The following is a 23225-nucleotide window of genomic DNA, read 5'->3' as shown; positions in this document are numbered from 1 at the left end:
CAGATTTAGCTTAGCTCCAACATCTTCACCATTCTCACTTCAATTTTTTTGCTTTATAGTCTAAGTCTCGTTTTAATCTGTCATTCCCAAACTTGTCATCAAAAGTCTACCCAATAACCCACCACAAGCTGAAAAACAAAAAAAGTCTACCTTCAAATACTATTGACAGCATATATTTTGATGATGAAAAGTTTGGGACGATAATTTCATGTTTGAATATCGAGGATTTGTTCCATGCCGTAGGGTTTATGTGGGACGGTTTTTCAGAGTTAAGTGTTGATAAATTTGATTGTGTGTTGCATTGAGGTCGTGAAAGAGGAATTAATAGTCGAGGAAATCTGCATTTCCTGCTGCGAAATAATTGATAATTATGGTGGAATGACGAAGTAAGTACCCTTTTGTTCATAAACTTTCATACCATGTTTTTCTACATCTTAGTCATTGTCGTGTTACCCCATGTCGTCTTAGGATCAACACCACTTATAGCCAAACCGGGATGTAGTGACAAGTGTGGGAATTTATCAATTCCTTACCCTTTCGGCATTGGTGAGAAATGCTACCATAATCGTTGGTTTGCTGTGGAGTGCGTAGTTGATTCCAACAAAATTATCTTACTGGCATTAAATGTGAGCCTTGACGCTGAAGGCATAGGTCATCCTTTAGGGCGTCAAATAGATGTTAGAGAAAGAACCTTGACAATAGGGTTTCAATGTCAAGGTTATTGTTTTGATTCCGAAGAAAATATAACGGAATCACTGTTTGCTGCTGATTTGAGAGGCAGTCCGTTCCGATACTCGAGTGATCGGAACACATTTCTGGTTGTCGGGTGCGGAGGAGATGTTGTGCTTATGGATAGTCACAACAATCCTCTAGCTGGATGTGCTCAAGTATGTCGAAATGGGTCTGAGAAATTTAAAAGTAAGCATTGCTACGGAGTAGGGTGTTGCCAAACCACATTGCCATTTCCTCTCGATTATTTTTGGTTAGAATTTTTTGTTAATCCATCTGAGAGCTGTTCGATTCCGACTACGGCCATTTTAGTTGATAAAGACTGGATTTCTAACCAAGTTATCGATCCTAAACTTTCACTGGTAGACTGTCCTGTCCCGGCTATACTCGAATGGACAGTCAAGGATTTGCCCGTGAACTCGCCTAGCTACTCCAATTCTACATGTATTTACAAGAAGTCAAACAATGGTGGTGAAGCAGAAGGTTATGTCTGTCAGTGCAAAGGCGATTATAAAGGCAATCCTTATCTTCCTTATGGCTGCCAAGGTAAAATTTCTACTGCCTCATTATTCCTCTGTCCACTTTCTGCAAATACTACTTACTGTTATAGAACGTCTCCAGGTGTTGATACTTAACTGTGTTCTTATGTGTTGAAGGTTGTCTTTCACTCGGAAATGATACCTCTCGCTGTCGCAAAGATATCAATCCGGAGTTTGAAGGCAACACCCCAAAGGAAAGTATATGGTTAATACTTGTACTTGGTAAGCTCTCTAGATCTAGTCATTACGTAAAGCGTTGAAATTTGATACAGGTCATATCTAAGGTGTGGTGATAAAATTAATAGTGAGTCTGGTTTCCCTATTGTTCCAGGTATAGGAGTAAGTATTGGACTGCAGCTTTTACTTCTATGTGCTTACTGGATCTACAAAGTAATGAAGAGAAGAAGGGAGACGAGACTCAAGGCTCGATACTTGAAAAGAAATGGGGGCATGGTACTAGCGCAACTGTTGTCTTCTGAAGAAAGTAAGACTGACAAAGCCAGAATTTTCAGTTCAAGTGAAATGGCAAATGCAACAGACAAGTACAACAATAATCGAATTTTAGGGCATGGCGGAGAAGCTACTGTTTTTAAGGGAATGTTAAGTGACGGGAGGTTAGTAGCAATAAAGAAGTTCAAGTCAATGGATGCAAGACAATTGAACAATTTCATCAATGAGGTGAGTCTTTTATCAGAAATTAACCACAGAAATATAATAAAGCTTGTTGGATGTTGTTTAGAGACAGAAATTCCAATGTTGGTATACGAGTATGTACCTAATGGAACTCTTTCTGAGCAAATCAGTTCTCCAAATGAAGACTTCCCATGTACATGGGACATGCGACTACAGATCGCCATAGACATCACAAATGGTCTAGCTTATCTCCACTCCTCTTCAATACGACCCATATTTCATAGAGATGTAAAGGCTACCAATATTCTTTTGGATAGCAAGTACAGAGCTAAACTCTCGGATTTTGGAATTTCAAGGTCTGTTGATATTGATCAGACCCATGTGACAACCCGTGTCATCGGGACATTTGGGTATCTTGATCCGGAGTACTTCCAGTCACACAAGTTCTCGGACAAGAGTGACGTCTACAGCTTTGGGGTGGTCCTCATCGAGTTGTTGACAGGGGAACTGGCTGGCCATTCGACAAAAGATGAGCGTGGTCTAGTCCCGTGGTTCAGAACACATGTCCAATCTAATTCATTGTCCAATATATTGGATGCCCGTGTAGCAAGATCAGATGGTGGAAACGAGAAGGCTAAATCAATTGCTGAACTCGCGACAAGGTGTTTGCTTCTAGATGGAACGAATAGGCCAAGTATGAAAGAAATTGAGGCAACATTACAAGCAATAAAGTCATCACAGGAAGGTTGGCAGAATAATTTATCAGCCGTAACGAGTATGGTTGATGATGCTGGAATATCCATGACAGGTGATACCACATTTCGAAGATTCAATCGCTTTGGTACTTACTGATACAGGTCTGTTTCTGTGTTATGGATTCATCTGTGGAAATGTCTAAATGCTACTTGGGTGATCAAATGCAAAAAATGATACAGTATCCAATATTCTTGCATCTAATGTACTGCTCTTAATTCTAGTTCTAGTGCTAGCAGTTGGATTATCCTAATCATGGGGTCGCAGACCATATAGCAGGCAGTTATGCTTGGTATACTGAATTAACATTAGTTGCACATGTTAGTGATATACAGTTAGTTGCATTCTCGGATTAAGTTGGTGGATCTTCTTAAAACTGCACTGAGATATAATTGAGAATGTACTGTCAGTCCCAAAATTGATTTAGAAAATTGCTTAAATGTGCATTTGGATGTTAGAAAGTGTGTCAGCCAAGAGGTTCTTGCAGGCTCAGGCATTCTCAATTATATCTCAGTGCAGTTTTAAGTAATATAATTCTGTTAATTTTGTTAGTGCTAATAAAGAATGGATGACCATACTCGGATTACTTGGACCTTCTTAATGAAAGAAAACAATTCAAGTGTCTTGAATTTTAGAAACTTTTTCTTACACAGGTTCATACGGACCCAATATAACACTAGTGTTCAAAACATCGGGATTGATGATAAGACTGAAATAGTACAGGTCTTTTGGAGTACTAAACTAACAGGGGGCGACCAATAAATTATAGAGGCCCTGTTCAAAGTATTCGGTGAAAGCCCTAAATTACAACCACTAAAATAGTAATCCTCCGTAAGCTAGAAATGAACCTTCATTGCATGAATTAAAACGCAATTAGTTTCGAGGAAAGATATCGAATTCTAAAACATTAAATTGTTAGATTTGAGATATAACGACCCTTGCCTAAGATTAAGTTAGTCGGAGTCTAAATTTATTAATCAAAGAACCGAGAGAAAAAAACAATGAAATTATGCATCCCCTAACAAATATCTAAGCAACAAAGAAATCAAAATGGAGAAAATTAACGAAAAATTAATACCGTAAAACCAAAAACAAAAGAAATAAAATTGGAATAAGTATATACACCCTTCGTTCTGGTCATTTATTTACCTTTGTTTGGCACAAATACAATTGAATAATAGGTTATGTAATCAAATTATCTTTCAAAAATTTACCCAATTTAAAAAATAAACAAATAAATGAGATATTAATAAATAGAATAGTTAAATAAATAACGGGGATGGTGGAGTATAAATATTTTTCCGGAGTAAAGAAAAGTCGTTAAAGATAGAAAATGAGCGAGAGAAAAACAAAACAAATAATCAAGAAGGAAAGTCAATAGTCAGAACTCAGAATATGGTAGAATTGGGCTTTGGAGCAGGCAAATATTGGCGGAATAAAGAGATGATTGCCAGGGTATTGTTTTGGGCCTCAAATCATCAATAATTATAATAGTTATTTTTCTTAACATGTTAACTGCACTCAGAAATTTGGGCCCCTTTGTTTTATGGGCCCCTGTGCGGCGAGCTGAATTGCTCTACCTATGGGCCGTCCCTGTAAACTAATATAGATCCCGTGCAAAGCACGGTATATATATAGAGTATTTATTTATTAGTTTATTTATAATGAAAAACTAATTTAAGAGAATTGAGTAAAGTTATAAAATTAAGAATTCATTTTAAAAATTTTATCCAATTATTTTAAATTTTTAATGATTTTTTTTTTGTTCACAAAGTTAATGGTAAGTATGTATCATGTTATTCTTTAAAGTTACAATTATTACATTAAATGAAAAATTTACCAACGTATAGTTTATACTTTAACATCAATTTAAATTTATAACCATTCTCCAACTCCAATTATATTTAGTAACGGGCTATACACCTAAGCGTGTAGCCCTGACAGATTACTCATCGCAACAGGTAATCCACACCGCCAGTGGAAGGACCGCAGCCTTGCCCACCTAAGCCCCGCTCATCGCAACGAGTAATAACCCATGTCCATTAATGTGCACATCCTCCTTTGTGACAGTAACCACAAGGGGCGAATCAAGGGCGTGAAGCCATCCGAATGATGACTCCATTCAGCCGGGGACGCACCTCGCAAACATAGACAAACAACAACCAATCCACAACCAACCATTCCAACAATGACACTAATCATGCCAATACAACAAACAATCCATCTTAAATAAATTAAACAGGCAACTTAGTAGGAAAACCCTACCTTTTTGCTATTCCATGAAAGTGCATCCGACAATTAAGCTAAGCAAGACTTCATGTTGAATCCTACAGATAGCAAGCATATCCTATTAATCGACTATCCAAGATCTACTGAAAGATAACAACTAGACACAAACTCACCTTGAGACGCAGGCCGATGCCGGTAACGACGACAACCCGACTCGATGACTTCATGCATAAACCATCTCCCTTCTTGGGTTAGTGTCCAAGGCCATGTGAGAAGCATAGAGAGAGAGAGAGAGAGAGAGAGAGAGAGAGAGAGAGAGAGAGAGAGAGCGCTTAGGGCTAGAAAGATAAAAGAACCGCCGAAAAGTGAATTACATTTTAGACTCCGCGTTTTATAATAATGCGTAACTGACGTGGTACTCGACCGAGTATAGACATACTCGGATGAGTATCCTACTCGGTCGAGTATCCAAGTTACTCGGCCGAGTAACCCTAAATAGATCGAGTACCACGCTACATCGATCACCCAATCTTTCCCCTATCCCTTGGTAAGGGTCTCCCTTGGTCAATAGGTCAATCAAAGAGTCCTTAAACAGGGCGGGTATTACATTAACCTCTATTATTTTTATTATATTAATAGAGGTAAAAAAAGGAATGTTAATATAATTAGTCTTTTGTGTAAAAGGTTCAGTATATATTGGTAATCATATCCTACATCTATATATATAAGTTGCAGAATACTATTTGCATGTTTATTACTCAAGTTAATTTTGGCAATGATTTTTTTATATCTTTGTTTAATATATGAGATGAGTTGCTGAATAGTATATGCAAAATATCTAAATTTGGAATATATGAACCAATCAACTAAATTTCCACCTTTACGTGTTTATTAGTCAAGTTAAATTTGGCAATGAATTTTTTATATTTTTGTTTAATATATGGAGAAAAGTTGCAGACATACGATTTGTAAAGTATCAAGATTTCGAGATTTGGAATATATATGAAGCCATATAAGATCAGTGAAAGGTGGTCTTATTAGATCTGGTAAATTTGAAGATATCAATGGGGATTTTTTTTTCTTACGTTAAAGGTTGTATAAAGGGTAACAAATTAATGTTTTTTTTTGGTGTAGAGAAGCGGATTACATCCAGACTAAACGAGAAAACAAAGATAAGAAACAAACTAAAGGAAAAGCGAGAAAGCAAAACTACGACTGCCTAGCTCTAACTCGAAAACATCGGCACAAAGCGTGGCCAAGCAACTCCCCCCAAGTCTTGTTGGCAGAGATGAAATAGGTGATTCGGCATATTCGTAAAATCAAAGCGACACAGTTACATCGTTTGTGTAACACCCTGATTCGCCATCCAGTCCGCACACCTATTTGCCTCGCGATAAATATGGACAATCCGCACTTGCCAATGCGTGTCATCAATGAAGGACTTGCAAATCTTCATCAAATGAGCTTGAGCCGATGGGTAAAGGTGTTCCGCCTCTCTCACATAAGCAACTAATTTCGAGTCAATTTGAATAATGAGATGCGTGATTTTACGCTTCATGGCAATCATAAGTCCTCTTTTCAGCGCCATTAGTTCAGCTCGAGTCACCGTTACAATTCCCAACTTTTTGGAAAAAGCCTCTATGACTAATCCCATTGCATTACGAAAGACCCCACCAGCTCCTGCCAAAACCGGGTTTCCTTTAGAGGCCCCATCAATATTCAACGCAACCCAGTTATACAGTGGCGCCACCCATTGAATGAAAATTTCACGCTGCATTCTATCCTTATATTTGAAACATACCTCTAATGATTCCTTGGCATTAACCACCTCCCAAACTCGTTGCGTAAGGAAAGTGTAAACATTTGCAGGAATTACTTCTTCCCTTCCAAACACACGGCAGTTCCTCCAACGCCATATCCACCACAAAACTACAGAGAACGTAGTCGCCCATAACCGGAGATCATCGTTGCCCTTATGAGATAGATTAAACATAATCCATTTCCGAGTATCCATTAACTCAAGAAATTGTTGTTCCTTCTCAGAAGGGAACAAAGCCCAGACTTTGCGCGCCTCCCTGCAATCCCGAAGAAAATGTAGCATAGTTTCCTCTTGATCAGTACACATCCCACACCATGGTTCATCAGTGAGTGCACGTCTAGTTCTATTAACATTAGACATGATTCTATCATGCATCACCAACCAAAGAAATATTCTCATTTTTTGCGGTACCCACGTCTTCCAAGGGAGCTTCCAATCACTCTTATTTTCATCATCAATATCCCTCCTTATCAAATTAACTGCAGACTTGATAGAAAAGAAGCCCGATGACGTTTTAGCCCAATAGATTTGATCGTCATTAGCATCTCCAGGTATCACCTCATACAATGCTATTGTTTGGAGAAGCTCCGGTGCCAGAAACTCCGCGAAGCTTTCCCATCTCCATCCCGTCTGCGCATCCCACATGTCCGCAACAGAACAGTTACTAATCGAATCAGGAATGTGTCTCGAAGTAAGTTCAATCAACGGGCAATCTGTCGCCCATCTCTGTTGCCAAAACAACGTGTTTGTTCCGTTACCTATAACTGATCCCATCCCCCTTTTCGTAGCTTCCATTGCTTCCAAAATTCCTTTCCAAGCATTGGAACTCACCTGCTTAGGCTCAAACATCTTCATATTGCACCGACCCTTGCAATATTTCTGTCGAATTACACGAGCCCATAATGAGTTAGGCTCCGTGAGCATTCGCCATCCAAGCTTATGTTGGGAAATGTGTCCTCAACAATAGTGCGATCACATGATTTAAATATCATTATTAAATCTCATTTTAAAGAATACAATTGGGAAGTATTTATACTGTCAACTGGTCAACATATATCGGTAATGATTGGTGACTAGAGTTTGACATTCGTCGTGCGACGGCGGTGATCAGTTGACCCCCTAGGTCATACCTATAGGGCAACACTCTTAATTGATTATTTAATTAATCGTATAACGTTACGAGTTAATTAAATTACTTGAAAAATTGACGGACGATTTTGGAAGTGAAATTTACGTATCAAATTGAAATGTGATTAAATGAGATACGGTCTGAGTAATCGAATTGTATCATTACTCGGATGAAATTATTGTTTAAAGAAACAATCGGAATTGAATGAATTATTATAAATACAATCTGTTGTGATTTATAAATTGGTAAAATATTTTGGCACAAGTAATTATGAAATTACTAAGTCGATTTTTGTATGTGACGTATTTTTATTAATACGTTGATTTTTAATATGTTAAAAATACATAACAAATTTATGTGACATGTGACATGTGACATATTGACAATTGAGAAAAATAATATGGAATCCATATTAACTAAAAGTGCCGAAATATTAGAGGAGTATTAGGCTAAAATTGTGTTTATATTTTAAATAGAAAACATAATGATGAAAAAGCTAGAGTAGCCATGCAACCCTATTTACCTTGTGAAGACAAATATGGGCATGCATTGGCTCCCCTAAAGCTCCTCCCCCCACCGTTTTTTCCTAGAGCATTTAGAGAGTTTTTCTCCTCTAAATTATTCATTCATTCACATTAATAATTTATAGTGTAAGAAATAAAATTTCCTCTCTACATTTTAATGATAAATTAGAGAGATAATATACTCCAAAATTCCTTCTCCTCTACCCGGTTTTAGGAGCTAAAAACCAAACATTTTTGGTTCAATTTTTCACAAGATTAATATTATACTAGATCAAATAATATTAATTAGATTAAGGGTTAGCTTTGGGTATTATTCCTAAGGAGAGATCCTACACTTGGATCTTGTTCTTCCATTAAAGGAAAGCTCAAGAACAAAAGAAAAGGAGAATTCTTTTGTGCCCATTTGAACCGAAATCATCAATGTAAGGACATGATTTCTCCTCTATTTTATATTGTTTGCATGCATAAAATCCGTATTTAATTTTATGACAAATTATTTCGACATATAAGAGTATGTTAGTATGTATATGAATCTACTTTTCCTTCAATCGGTATCAAGAGCCACGGTTGTTTGCATGCAAATCGGTTAAAAGTTTTTCCGAGTTATAAGAATAACAAATAAAACTTGTAAAATTTGTGTTATTATGATATATCACGAAATTAAACCATGCATGTTAATATTTCTGATCCTAAAATGTTTTAGGATATTTTGGTTAATTTTTCGGATTTTTATTGTTCATAATTTACAATAATGGCATTTAAATGTGATTTTATGAGTAAAAATGTCATTTTTTGTCTAAAATTAGCTATACTTCGAATTTTCCATTGATTTTTGGATATGTTGTCACATATATTATTTTGAGATAACCTGTAAATTTTCATAATTTTTGGACTTGTTATGCTCGAAAAATGAATTTTTCATTATTAAATTCGGATTTAGGTGAAAAATAGGTTAATATGAGTTAAATTTTTGAATCTGGTCATAGAAAATTAATATGTTGTCACATGCAAGTTTACAAGATGTGTGTAAAATAATTGGCTATAAAGAAGTCTTTTTGCATGATTTATGGATTTTTGAAGAAAAATAGCATAAATAGTGACATTATTAGTGGAAAATTAATAAAACATAATCTATGACTTAGGAAAAACATCTAATGTTGCATTTTATTATCTTTTTCAGATCTAAAATTGAAAAGTTAGTGAAAATAATTTTTCCATGTTTTTATGATTATTTTATTAAAAATCGATAAACCGCAACATTGTTTTCCGGTAAATTTTCGAAATTTTTAACCTAAGATTTTGAACATTATGAGTGTCATGGAAATTTTCCAGAATGTTCATGAGTTTAAATTTCAAATTTTGAATTTATTTGAAATTTTGTGATTTATTTGAAGTTTAATAGCTTATTTTTGTAATTTTTGGTCCATTTATGAACAATTTTATAATATATGGGTTAATTATGGTCAAATTATTAGTGAAGACTAAATTTTGAGTCCTAAGAGGTTAGGGTAATTAACTTATGCATAAATATGAGTTTATGTATTTTTGTGATTATAAAATGTTGAAATCACGCAAATCCGTAAAAACCGAGTAATATACGATATTGGCTAATTAAAAGGCGATTTAGCATAAAATTGAGCATGTTCTTACATATTATAATGCTGCATTTTCTTTATGATTGTCATAATTTTAATTTATGTAATTTTTGAATTATGTAATTTATTATGTAATTTTATTCATTCCGGAGTTCCAAAAGACGGATTTCTTCAAGAATGACGATACATAAAGACGGTGTTACCTCGAGATGCGTGCCACAACCGAAGTTCAAGGGACCAATGGAGTTGGTTTCCGAATATGTAATAGTTAAATAGTTTTTCTATTTTAGGAAAGGCCATACTAGGATTTATTTATCTTTATGCTTGCATTTTATTTTATGTCACATGCATCGCTAAATCGTCATAACTAAAACATGCATTTTTATCTTATCGAGTTTATCGACCGTGTCAATTCAAATTATCGTAGTTCACCGCTTTAGTTCACTTAAAACGTGATAGATAATAAATTGGCATGACCTCTCGCTAAAACAATTAATTGAGACATAGCCTTACCAAATAGTAGAAACCATGAAAACCTATTTCGCGAGGGAGTGCACTCGGCTACCCCGGGGTACAAACCTTGTTACGTAGGGGAAGTGGGTGATGAATGTTAATCCACCGAATTCATGTTGATAAGGGATGTATCGGCTACCCCGTGCCCAAGTTGATGTGGGTTTGGATAATGGACACATTTATTCGAAATTTGGATTGAACTCAACAAAAGTTATTGATAAGGGTTGCATCGGCTACCCCGTGCCCTTGTTGATGTGTTTTGGGCTATAGATAAACATTAGAGTAATTTTATCGACCAAGAGTTCTAAAAGTAGAATCGATTAAAAGGTTAATCCACCGAGTTATATTGATAAAGGTTGCATCGGCTACCCCGTGCCTAAGTTGATATGTATTTGGGTCTTGGAATCATTTATAATAGTTGGGTAGAGGTCACTATATAAATGTTCATATCTTGTTAATTTGCAAGTATGATTTAAAAAGACAAATGTTAATATTTCCTTTCCTCCATATTTGTAGTGCATTACAATGAATCCAACAAATGCTACCGCACCGATAACTATTGAGTCATATCACCATGTTCTTGACGACGTATGCTCCAACAATAATTTCGATACAACTAGAGAACTTCATTTCGGGATAGGTTCGGATGGAAACCTTAACTTCATCACCTCTTCTAAACCACCCACTTCTACTAGACCTCGTGTGAGTCCGTCTCAGGAAGACTACCTCATACGATCTATAGGGTCTTTATCTCTGGAAGATAAGGATGCCAAAGCTAGTGGGAGCTCTAGCAATCAAGTTCTTGCTTCAAAGGGCAAGAGGTTCAAGAAGAAAGGAAAGAAAATCAAAAACTTCAAGCAAGTTAATGATGAGTGCCATTATAGCTATGGCATGGGACATTGGCTTAGGAATTGTCCCATGTATTTGCGAAATATAAGGGAAGGACTCATTGCTCCAAAAAGTACAATTCCTAAAGAAATTTATGTTATTGATATAAATTATACTTCCACTACGACATGGGTACTAGATACCGGTTGTGGTTCTCACCTTTGTAATCATTTACAGGGTTTAAGAGATGTGGAGAGGCTTAGAAAGGGAGATGTGGATCTACGCCTTGGAAATGGAGCTCGGGTAGCGGCCGAATCCAAGGGAACTTATGTTTTAGCTTTACCTAATGGATTTGAGTTGTATTTGCATAATTGTTTTTATGTGCCTACGCTCTCTAAAAACATTATTTCAATCGCCATGCTAGACATGGACGGTTTTTGTTTTGTCATTAAGAACAATCGTTGTACTATTTCTAGGAACGACTTGGTCATAGGCCAAGCTTCATCTATCAATGGCATTTACATTTTAGAGACCTCAAATCCGACAAATGATATTTATAACATTCAATCAAAGAAACTCAAAACAAGTGACCCAAGTGAAGCGTTCATTTGGCATTGTCGATTAGGTCACATAAACGAGAATCGCATCAAAAGATTAGTTTCGACTAATGTGATTACACCATTTGATTATCAATCATTTGGTACATGCGAATATTGCCTACTTGGCAAAATGACTCGTAATCCTTTTAGTGGTAAAGGGACACGAGCTAGTGAGCTATTGGGACTCATACACACCGATGTATGTGGACCAATGACTATCACCGCTCGTGGTAATTATGACTACTTCATAACCTTCACCGATGATTTAAGTAGATATGGGTATATCTATTTAATGAAACATAAGAGTGAAGCGTTTGAGAAATTCAAAGAATTTCAAAACGAAGTAGAGAACCAATTGAACAAGAGGATTAAGGCACTACGATCCGATCATGGTGGTGAATACCTTAGCCTTGAATTTGATTCACACTTGAAAGGTTGTGGTATCATATCACAACTTTCTCCACCCGGAACACCACAACCGAATGGTGTTGCGAAGGAGAAATCGAACCCTACTTGATATGGTTCGATCCATGATGAGTCAAACCGAGTTACCTAACTCGTTTTGGGGATTTGCAATCAAACGCAATTCTATCTTTAAATAATAGTCCCACTAAAGCCACCGAAAAGACTCCATTTGAAACATGGAAAGGAAAAGTTCCTAATCTATCCTACATGAAAATTTGGGGATGTGATGCTTACGTCAAAACTAAACCCGACAATAAGCTTGCCCCAAGATCTGAAAAGTGCGTCTTTGTAGGCTATCCTTTGACCTCTCGAGGTTACTATTTCTATAAACCTCAAGAAAACAAAGTGTTTGTGTCTTGCGAGGCTGTCTTCTTAGAACGGGAATTTATTTCTAAGAGACAGAGTGGGAGAAATTTTGAACTTGATGAAGTTCAAGAGCCACAAACCGAGGTAGAGACGCAAGAAGATGTTCCTTCATCGTCTAACGCGGTTGTACCTCCTCCACTAAGAAGGACGAGTCGAGTAATTCGCCATCCCGATCGATATGTGGGACTTATCGAGGAAGATGGAACACTCGATGTGTTACTTATAGAAAGTGACGAGCCCGCCACCTACAAGACCGCAATCTCTAGTCCGAATTCCTCCTTATGGCTTGAAGCCATGAAGTCCGAAATGGATTCTATGCATGAAAACCAAGTTTGGGACTTGGTAGATTTGCCTAAAGGGGCAAGACCCCTCCAATGCAAATGGATATTCAAGGTCAAAAATGGCATAGAAGGACATGATGATGTCTACAAAGCTAGGCTAGTGGCAAAAGGATTTACCCAAGTCCAAGGTCTCCATTATGATGAGACCTTCGCCCCCGTAGCCATGCTAAGATCCATACGGATTTTGTTAGCGATCGCCGCATTTCATGATTATGAAATTTGGCAAATGGATGTCAAAACCGCTTTTCTAAATGGGCATTTAGAAGAGGAGGTGTACATGATACAACCCGAAGGTTTTGTTGATTCTAAAAATCCTAACAAAGTGTGCAAGCTTAAGAGATCCATTTATGGTCTTAAGCAAGCATCTAGAAGTTGGAATCATCGATTCAATCATGTTATAAAGGAAAATGGTTTCACTCGAAATATTGAGGAACCATGTTTATACATGAAATTCAGTGGGAGCAATGTTGTGTTCCTAATCTTGTATGTCGATGACATACTACTCATTGGAAATGATATTCCAATGTTGTCTTCTGTTAAGAAGTGGTTAGGTAACCACTTCCAAATGAAGGATTTAGGAGAGGCACAACGCATATTAGGTATCCGGATCTATAGAGATAGATCCAAGAGGATATTGGCACTAAGTCAAGAGTCTTATGTTGATAAGATTCTTCGACGATTCAGCATGGACAAATCCAAAAGGGGTTTGGTACCTATGGTAACCGGAACGATATTGAGCAAGACTCAATGTCCCTCCGAACCCCATGATGTTGAACGCATGAAGTTGATCCCTTACGCTTCCGCTGTTGGATCAATCATGTATGCCATGATATGCACACGTCTCGATGTCTCGTATGCCTTGAGCATGACGAGTAGATATCAAGGAAATCCAGGTGAGAGTCACTGGATTCTTTGTCAAGAACATCCTTAAGTACTTGAGAAGAACTAAAGACTCTATCCTTGTGTTTGGAGGAGACACTGAGTTGCGTGTTAATGGATACACGGACTCAAGTTTTCAAACAGATAGAGATGACATGAAATCACAAGCTGGTTTTGTTTTCATGCTCAATGGTGGTGCCGTAAGCTGGAGAAGCTTCAAGGAAGTCAGAATCGCGGATTCGACAATGGAGGTGAGTACATAGCAAAGCATCGGAGAAGCTGCCAAGGAAGCTATGTGGATCAAGCAATTCACGGAAGGACTAAAAGTAGTACCTACCGCCAATGATCCCATCACTCTCTATTGTGATAATAGTGGGACGATCTTCCAAGCTAAGGAGCCGAAGTCTAGTAATAGATCTAGACATGTACTTAGAAAATATCATGTAATAAGAGATTTCATTGAAAGAAAGGAAATTGCGATTTGTAAGGTTGGGACGGATGACAACATAGCCGATCCGCTCACCAAGCCTTTATCGCAGGCTAAGCATGATGGACATGTTACGTCCATGGGACTTAAACGTGTACCAAGTTTTTGTTAGATTTTGAAATGAAATAAAAGTGTTGTTTTTGTTCATGTTCACAATCACATTTGTCTTTTATCTTTAATTTATACATTGTTACATCCAAACGGGTTGTAAAGACAATTGAACCCCGTTAAAGTGAACATGGATTAACATAGTATTTGCCCATAGTCACTTGTATGAGGTGACGTCTCGAAGTGACTAGAGTGTGAGGCGATTGATGGCAAGTTCAAGTGCCATAGAGTCATGTGAGATGACTAGTCGATCACATAGGCGGAATGTTAGGAACATTTTGTCGGGCCTTATGACCGCTTATAGAGTTCGGCAAATTTATATAGCCTGGTCGTGGCGAGAGCTACTATAGTATTCTAATGAGTCGATTCTTTTGACTAAAGACTATTCGCCTAAGATGGCACGATTTCAGAATAACTTTGATTTGTGTTACTACGACCTTCGTAAATGGGGCCAAATGGGCATATTTTGGGTTATGATGGTGGCTGGCTAGTCGAAGGGAATGAGTGCGATAGGAATTGTCCACCCCTAGTCAGGGTTATAACAATATCTCAGGGCCACTCGAGGAGTAATGAACTAGAAATGCGTGGCCACGCTCGGAAAGTATCTATGATAGATAAGTCCGGTCAATCAGTTATTCTCCAGATCGAGGAAACCACTCTCGATATGATCACTTGCAAGTACGACCTGAAAAACACCTTGCATTGAGTGGGAGATAGTAATAGGACAAGAGAATTGGTGATGCACACTTGTCGAGGACAAGTGGGAGATTGTTGGGAAATGTGTCCTCAACAATAATGCGATCACATGATTTAAATATCATTATTAAATCTCATTTTAAAGAATACAATTGGGAAGTATTTATCTTGTCATTTGGTCAACATATATCGGTAATGATTGGTGACTAGAGTTTGACATTATTCGTCGTGCGACGGTGGTGATCGATTGACCCCCTAGGTCATACCTATAGGGCAACACTCTTAATTGATTATTTAATTAATCGTATAACGTTACGAGTTAATTAAATTACTTGAAAAATTGACGGACAATTTTGGAAGTGAAATTTACGTATCAAATTGAAATGTGATTAAATGAGATACGGTCTGAGTAATCGAATTGTATCATTACTCGGATGAAATTATTGTTTAAAGAAACAATCGGAATTGAATGAATTATTATAAATACAATATGTTGTGATTTATAAATTGGTAAAATATTTTGGCACAAGTAATTATGAAATTACTAAGTCGATTTTTGTATGTGACGTATTTTTATTAATACGTTGATTTTTAATATGTTAAAAATACATAACAAATTTATGTGACATGTGACATGTGACATATTGACAATTGACAAAAATAATATGGAATCCATATTAACTAAAAGTGCCGAAATATTAGAGGAGTATTAGGCTAAAATTGTGTTTATATTTTAAATAGAAAACATAATGATGAAAAAGCTAGAGTAGCCATGTAACCCTATTTACCTTGTGAAGACAAATATGGGCATGCATTGGCTCCCCTAAAGCTCCTCCCCCCACCGTTTTTTCCTAGAGCATTTAGAGAGTTTTTCTCCTCTAAATTATTCATTCATTCACATTAATAATTTCTAGTGTAAGAAATAAAATTTCCTCTCTACATTTTAATGATAAATTAGAGAGATAATATACTCCAAAATTCCTTCTCCTCTACCCGGTTTTAGGAGCTAAAAACCAAACATTTTTGGTTCAATTTTTCACAAGATTAATATTATACTAGATCAAATAATATTAATTAGATTAAGGGTTAGCTTTGGGTATTATTCCTAAGGAGAGATCCTACACTTGGATCTTGTTCTTCCATTAAAGGAAAGCTCAAGAACAAAAGAAAAGGAGAATTCTTTTGTGCCCATTTGAACCGAAATCATCAATGTAAGGACATGATTTCTCCTCTATTTTATATTGTTTGCATGCATAAAATCCGTATTTAATTTTATGACAAATTATTTCGACATATAAGAGTATGTTAGTATGTATATGAATCTACTTTTCCTTCAGCTTAGCCATGAAAGCGATATTAACTTGTCGCATTGACCTCATGCCCAATACCCCATTCGCCTTTTCCTTTGTGACTGTATCCCGTGAGACCAAGCTCAGTCCACGGGATTCAACATCACCACCCCATAAAAATCTGCGTGCTTTCTTGTCAAGGTCGTCATAAAGGGCCCGAGGCAACTTTGCAGTTTGCATAGCGTAAGACGGAATAGCTGATAAAGTAGATTGAATAAGCGTTGCTCTACCCGCAAGTGATAGGTTCTTAGAACGCCATCCTGTTAATCTCTTGTCCACTTTTTGAGCAATATAATCAAAAGTTTCTTTGGTCACTCTACCATTAATTGTTGGCATTCCTAAATACATTCCCAAGTCCTCAGTAATCTCCATGTTCAATTCCCGCCCAATGTCCTCTGCCAAAACTTATTCCACATTCGGCGAGCAAAAAATCTTCGATTTCGCAAAACTCACCCGCTGCCCTGAAGCTTGACAAAAAACCTGCAGACATTTCTTAATCACCCGAGCTTGTTGAATCGATGCCTCACCAAATAAAATTATATCATCCGCAAAAAATAAATGAGAAAGGACCGGTCTTCCACGACAAGACAAGAATCCTTTCCAATTGCTTTCCCAGATTTCGTTCTCAATCAATTGGCTTAGTTTCTCCATATAAATGGTGAAAATGTATGGGGATAACGGGTCTCCCTGATGAATACCTATTGTTGGAACAAAAGCATCTGTCCGTTCCCCATTCCACAGTATACTCAGCGAGGAAGTCATTATATACTTCATAATGGTACTGACCATTCCCTCCGGGAGCTTCATATCTAGCAAAGTGTGTTTGATAAAAGGCCACTCAAGTTTATCATAGGCCTTCTCAAGATCAAGTTTAAGAGCCATAAAGCCTCTTTTTCCTCTTTTACTCATCATAGAATGAAGAACTTCTTGGACAAGGATGACATTATCAGCTATTTGTCTCTTCGGGACGAAACTCGTTTGAATAGGGCTGATGAGAATAGGCAAAACGGATTTTAAGCGGTCTAAAATGTAATACTATGGATTTTATAGGCTGGTACTCGACCGAGTATGGCCTACTCGGTCGAGTAAAGTGTGTCGTGGTCCCTGTTTGGCTACTGCCTAGGAATACTTGGCCGAGTATGTGGAATACTCGACCGAGTAGAGGGTACTCGGCCGAGTATACTTTATACTCGACCGAGTATCCGGTCTGTCGAGTGTTTTTCCGCGGTTTGATTTGAAAATGATTAGGGCATTATATATATTACGCTAGACAGTTTTTAATTACGCTTTACAAACCTAAAAACATTCTACGATGCCCTAATCATCTCCGAATCTCTCCTTGTGTGTGGGTGATCATAGCAATTTCATTCATTCCTTTTGATTCATCGTCGGTAAATTCCCATCTTCATATTCACTGATTTATATTTTAGGGTTTGTTCTTGATTATGAATTGGGGGAAAATGGGGGTTTTGCAGTTAGTGATTGTATTATGTGATTAGTGGAGTAGGTGACGATGTGGTATTTGTTATGCATTTGTATGGTTGATTGCAGCGTAAGCGGATTGCGAAAAGGTAGGGTTTCCCTACTCAATTATTGTTAATTGATTTAAGACTGTGCTTGTGTTGTAATTGTTGTTATCTGCTGATCATCGGAGCATGGGTGTTGTGATGGCGGTGGTGATGTGGTTGTGTTGTGACGGTTGTGGTGTTGTGACAACTGTGATGCTGTGTGTGTGATTGTGGTGGAGTCACTTGCGGGAGTGGCTTCACACCCTAGTTCGCCCTCCGTGGAACCCGTCACGGGAGGGGATGTGGACATTAAGGGACAGGGATTGTTAGTCGCTCGTTGATGAGCTGGACTAGGTGGGGATGGGCTGCGGTCACCCATTGGCGGCGAGGATTACCTGTTGCGATGGGTAATCTGGCAGGGCTACACACTTCGGTATGTAGTCGGTTACTGTGAGAGATCGGGAGACCGGGGATGGAGGATGATCAGCCGGTTACATTAAATGTTTGTCTTATCTTGATTGAGCGGTACTGACCCCGTGTTGTTGTTTGTAAAACCTACGGTGATCCATTCGGGGATGGTGAGCAGATTATGACAGGTAATGCAGATGTTTAGCTATGGGACAGTCATGGGGAGTCATCACTTCGAGTCTAGCTTCCGCTGTTACGAGTTTAGCTGTCTTTGATTTCAGTTGTATTGAGTTCCTTACGCTTTTATTTTGAGTTGGTCTAAGAGTATGTAATCGTTAAACTCTTTATACTTTATTAAAGTTATTTTGGATTGTTGCTTTTGATATACTAACCTTGGGCAACCGAGATGGTAACAGCCTTTCATGCTAGGGTAGTCCTTGGTAAGGTACCTTGGTATGAGGGGGTGTTACATACAATCATTTTAATAATAATCTTATAAACCACATTACAGAGCCCAATTGGCCTAAACTGAGTGACCAAGTGAGGATGGTCTACTTTCGGAATTAGGGCAATGAAAGTCTCACCCAGACCATCTGGGAAAACTCCGTCATGCAGGGCATTGAAAATCAGCCGACATAAACTCGGGGCGACAGTGTCCCACTGTGTATAGATACCTCATTTCTGCACCTCCCGCAAACCACCTGGTGATGATTGGGCCGCATGTTTGGTACGCGGAACGATTTGTGACAGTTCGTAAGTTTACTGTCAAGTGATTGCTCAAACACTGATGTCTACCTCTTAGTTGTCATCTACGCGCTGATACGGTCGTTTTGACAGTAATTAGAGTACATTTGGAGTCCGGGCCTAAAACCGTCTTCATTTTCTGATAACCGTTAAATCCCGAGTCAGAATGTTCTGGAATGTTCCGAATATTTCTATTCCATATTTTTATAAATCTTTCACAATCTTTTATTCTTTGGTAAACAATTTCCCGTAATATTCATACAAAATATTAAGGAAAATAAGATTATCCCGTCATTCCATAAACCAAACACGGAAATCTATCTTCCGCAGGAGGAAACCACTTGGGAACAGACGCAGCAGTTGCTGCGCCTCTTCCAAGAGACGCAGTGACTGTTGCGCCTCTTCCCAGGTCCTTTTCTGCGTATTTTCCGTATCTTTTCATATCTTTTTTAGACACTTCCAAAGTTTCTCCGAAAACCCTATTCCTTCACGTGATTAGTATAAATAGGAGCCTTCGCTCCTCATATTTCTCACGCGAGTGTCCGCCCTTCTCTTCTCCCTTTGCATTCTAGACCACGTTCTTACTTTTTGGCGTCTACGTGCTTGAACATTCGACCACGTAAGCTCGGATCCTTCTGAGTACCAGCCTCGTTTTGCATGACCGACCAATTTGACCAACTCCACATCAATCAAGTTAATTAATCTTAATCGTTTTCCTCTTACGAGGGCACTTTCGTTACATTCGAGTCGAGCATCACTAATCATAAACTTAGTTCATCTCGTTTCGTCAAACATGTAAGTCTGAGGGTGTAAATCTCTCTTTTGTTTGTTGTTATTTACCTTTTGTATCATTAATGTAAGGTTTATGTCGAAAATACTTCTTAAAACCGATTTATAAAACCATGCTTTAAAACCCTTTTTACGGATTACCAGAAGATGACCGTCGAGAAAGGACGCAGCAAGAATCGCTGCGCCTCTTGAAGGGACGCACACTCTTTGCGCCTCTTCGTGAGGCTGCCGCAGTTCCTGCTTCCTTTCTTCTTCCTTTGTCCTCTGTCAAATCATTGTTCGTTGTTTGTTTTCGTTTGTCCTTCAATTCTTTGACATAATAGCGTAATAATTTCACATGTATATTGTCTATCATCATTAATATGTTTAATTCATCGTTAAATCCCGATTTAAATCCCAAGTAATCCAATATTTGCGGGTTTTCGTCATTAAAATCAATCCGGGTTGTAGAGATTCGATTCTTTCATATTGAGTTTCTGGAATTCGACCTTTGATATATTTTCATCTGTCTGTTGTCATATTCGTCATTAATTCGTCATTAATTTGTCATATTTAACCTATTTAGTTCACCTATGTCACTAATCAATCTTTCGTTCATGTAATTAATTCGTTTGCATTCGTTTCATCCATGTTTCGTTGCTTTTATGACTCATTCGCATGTAATTAATCCATTAAATCACTTTCATCCGAGTCGAATATCGTAATTAATCCTTAAATTCACCAATTGACATTAACGATTTGCAGTTCCGGCTTCACAGCCAGAACTCACCCTTGGAACAGACGCAACATCTGTTGCGCTTCTTCTAGAGGGCGCAGCTCTGCTGCGCCTGTTCCAGGTTGATTTCTGTCTCTGAACTTCCGTTCTGCCTTGACTTAGTTTAATTAGCTTACGTATTTAATCAACTATTAATCGTATTATCGCCTAATTCCTGTTCGCTTATTTGTTTATTCTTTTCTTTCCCAAATTATCCGTTTTGGAAGTATTTTCGACATAAATCAATTGAATCCATTGTAATTATTGTAATTTTCTTCATTGTATTCTATTGTATTTCTTTTATTGTATCATTTGTATGCCTTCACATATAATTGAATCTAAATTCCTACCTCGACCTAATTGTATGCTAAATTAATTGTTCACCGACTTAGTTAAATCTTCACATGTTAGGATTAAAACTTGGATGTTGCATTGCATGCATATAATCGACAACATATCGAGTATAGACAACTTCCCTAATCATTAGTAGAGGCCGCTATCGAGGCGGGCGGGATTAGGTGTTCGATCAAAAGAGCTTCCTAATACGTACCCTCACCCCTTACTCCAGATCTCTGTGAACATCCGTGTTCATTGACATCCACGAGAGTCATTCTAGACATAGAATGCTAAGGGTAACGAGTTCTTGGTGTTCATGTCACTACTTTGTTTTTTGACATGGCACGAGGTACTCGAATGGTTTCCAATTTTCCACAATAAATTGGTGGCGACTCCACAAATAAAAACGCTTGTTCCCAAGCGCCCCCGTGGCCCATGTCCATACTGTGATTGGTAGAATAAGGCTTGGAAACCGTCAGGTCTGGGAGCCTTGAAAGGCGACATTTGATTTAGAGCTCCTTGAATTTCTGTAATCATGTAATTGCGGCTGAGATTCGTGAATTCTCCTTGGGTCAATGATGGAAATAAATCCCAAGTAAGTCCCTCAAAATTGCAGGTCGAAGTAGGTCCAGCGAAGAGGTTTTGGAAATAGGAGAGAACCATATTTTTAACAATATCCGCATCCCACACCCACTCGCCCTGATCATTTTGCAAACTTTCAATTCGACTCTGTTTCCTTCTGATGATGGTACTTAGGTGAAACACTCATGTATTACGGTCTCCATCGCAAATTTGTTCCATCCTAGATTTCTGAAACCATAAAAGCTCTTCCTCCCGTAGCACCTCATCTAACTGTTTTTTCAGCTTCAACTCAAATTTGAACAAATAATCTGGTCCTCCTCTACTCAATTTCATCTGAACTCCTAAAAGTCTCCTCTCTAAGCTCCGCTTCTTAGCAAAAATGTTATGAAAAACATCCTTGTTCCATCTCTATAACTTCACAGCAAAATCGTGCACAAATGGAAACAACGGTTCACTGTTATTCCAATTGTGATTAATGAAATCAGAAAACTTGTTATGGTTCATCCAGGCCGCTTGAAATCTGAACGGTCTCAAAGCTTTGGGGATGGGCGCAAAACCATTCGTGTTCATTATAATGGGGCAATGGTCCGACTGATTTTGGACCAAGTGACGAAGAGAACCTTCAGCAAACATGATTCTCCACGATGAATTACACACAGCTCGATCAAGGCGTGCCCATTTCCTGGTGCTATTTGAGTGTCCTCTCATCCAAGTATATTCCGGGCCTGAAAAATCAAGATCAATCCAATTGTTGCTCTCCAACCACGAATTGAACTTGTGACATCGTCTCCTCATTGTATTACCATCGCCATTTCTTTCATGAAGGAACCTCGTGTCATTGAAATCACCCATAGCCATCCACGGTTTATCATGTGATTGCGCAAAGACTTCCAAATCCCTCCAAAGTTCTTCCTTCTTTACGTTATCAAGACTCGCATAAACAGCTGAAAAATACCAAGGCATCTCCCCCCGCCTACTAATTTCAACTGTAATGTGTTAGGGATGATGAACAACGGGAGTGACTGTTATCGTTTCAGCACGCCAAAATAGCCAAATACCACCACTGAAACCGTCTGCTTCAACTCGTGTTTTTCCACTGAAGTTAATTCGATCACACACACGCTGCGTTGTGTCCCCACTTATATGTGGTTCAAACAACGCCAATACCTGAGGATCATTAACACGAATTAAATCTTTCAACCTCGTCAGAACAGCCGGATTTCTGGCACCTTGTATGTTCCAAGTCATAATACTCACAGCGGGTTTACGACTCAAGAAATTAGGAAATCTATCCATAAAATTAAGAGGGTGAAACCGCAAAGAGGACAAAAAAGCCTCAGAAATTCTCGTTAAGACCATCATCTCGTTGGAGATGAGACCCACACTTAGGACTAGCTCCGAATTGTTTGCTAGTGGCATAGTTAACATTCTGATGTCCATCACCAAAGTTCTCGCCAAGGGAATGGCCCACATCATTCTTGGTTCCACCTGAAGTTCTGATAACGGGAAGCAAAGGGATGGAG

At 38.1% G+C, this 23225-nt stretch overlaps 2 protein-coding genes across 2 annotated transcripts; one reads left to right on the top strand and one right to left on the bottom strand.

Moving 5' to 3' along the window:
* Window positions 1–419: 419 nt before the first annotated feature.
* LOC141607157 (wall-associated receptor kinase-like 8) lies at window positions 420–2853 on the top strand. Its single transcript, XM_074426517.1, has 3 exons — window positions 420–1275; window positions 1386–1490; window positions 1600–2853. Exons 1-3 carry the CDS (start codon window positions 420–422, stop codon window positions 2751–2753), a joined length of 2115 nt encoding a protein of 704 aa, XP_074282618.1. The 3' UTR covers window positions 2754–2853.
* Window positions 2854–22110: 19257 nt separating this feature from the next.
* Window positions 22111–22665, bottom strand: LOC141607155 (uncharacterized). The gene has a single exon (XM_074426515.1). The coding sequence runs from the start codon at window positions 22663–22665 to the stop codon at window positions 22111–22113; it is 555 nt and encodes a 184-aa protein (XP_074282616.1).
* Between the last annotated feature and the right edge of the window lie 560 nt (window positions 22666–23225).

The sequence above is a fragment of the Silene latifolia genome, chromosome 10, assembly GCF_048544455.1.
Source record: "Silene latifolia isolate original U9 population chromosome 10, ASM4854445v1, whole genome shotgun sequence".
Lineage (NCBI taxonomy): Eukaryota > Viridiplantae > Streptophyta > Magnoliopsida > Caryophyllales > Caryophyllaceae > Silene > Silene latifolia.
Note: the sequence above shows the minus strand (reverse complement) of the source record. Positions and strands in the feature narration are given on the sequence as shown.

Coding starts and splice junctions, on each gene's coding strand:
- LOC141607157 (XM_074426517.1), top strand. CDS start 420: ATGTTTTTCTACATCTTAGTCATTGTCGTGTTACCCCATGTCGTCTTA. Junction 1,276..1,385: donor TCTTCCTTATGGCTGCCAAG/GTAAAATTTCTA, acceptor TATGTGTTGAAG/GTTGTCTTTCACTCGGAAAT. Junction 1,491..1,599: donor ATGGTTAATACTTGTACTTG/GTAAGCTCTCTA, acceptor CTATTGTTCCAG/GTATAGGAGTAAGTATTGGA.
- LOC141607155 (XM_074426515.1), bottom strand. CDS start 22,665: ATGCCTTGGTATTTTTCAGCTGTTTATGCGAGTCTTGATAACGTAAAG.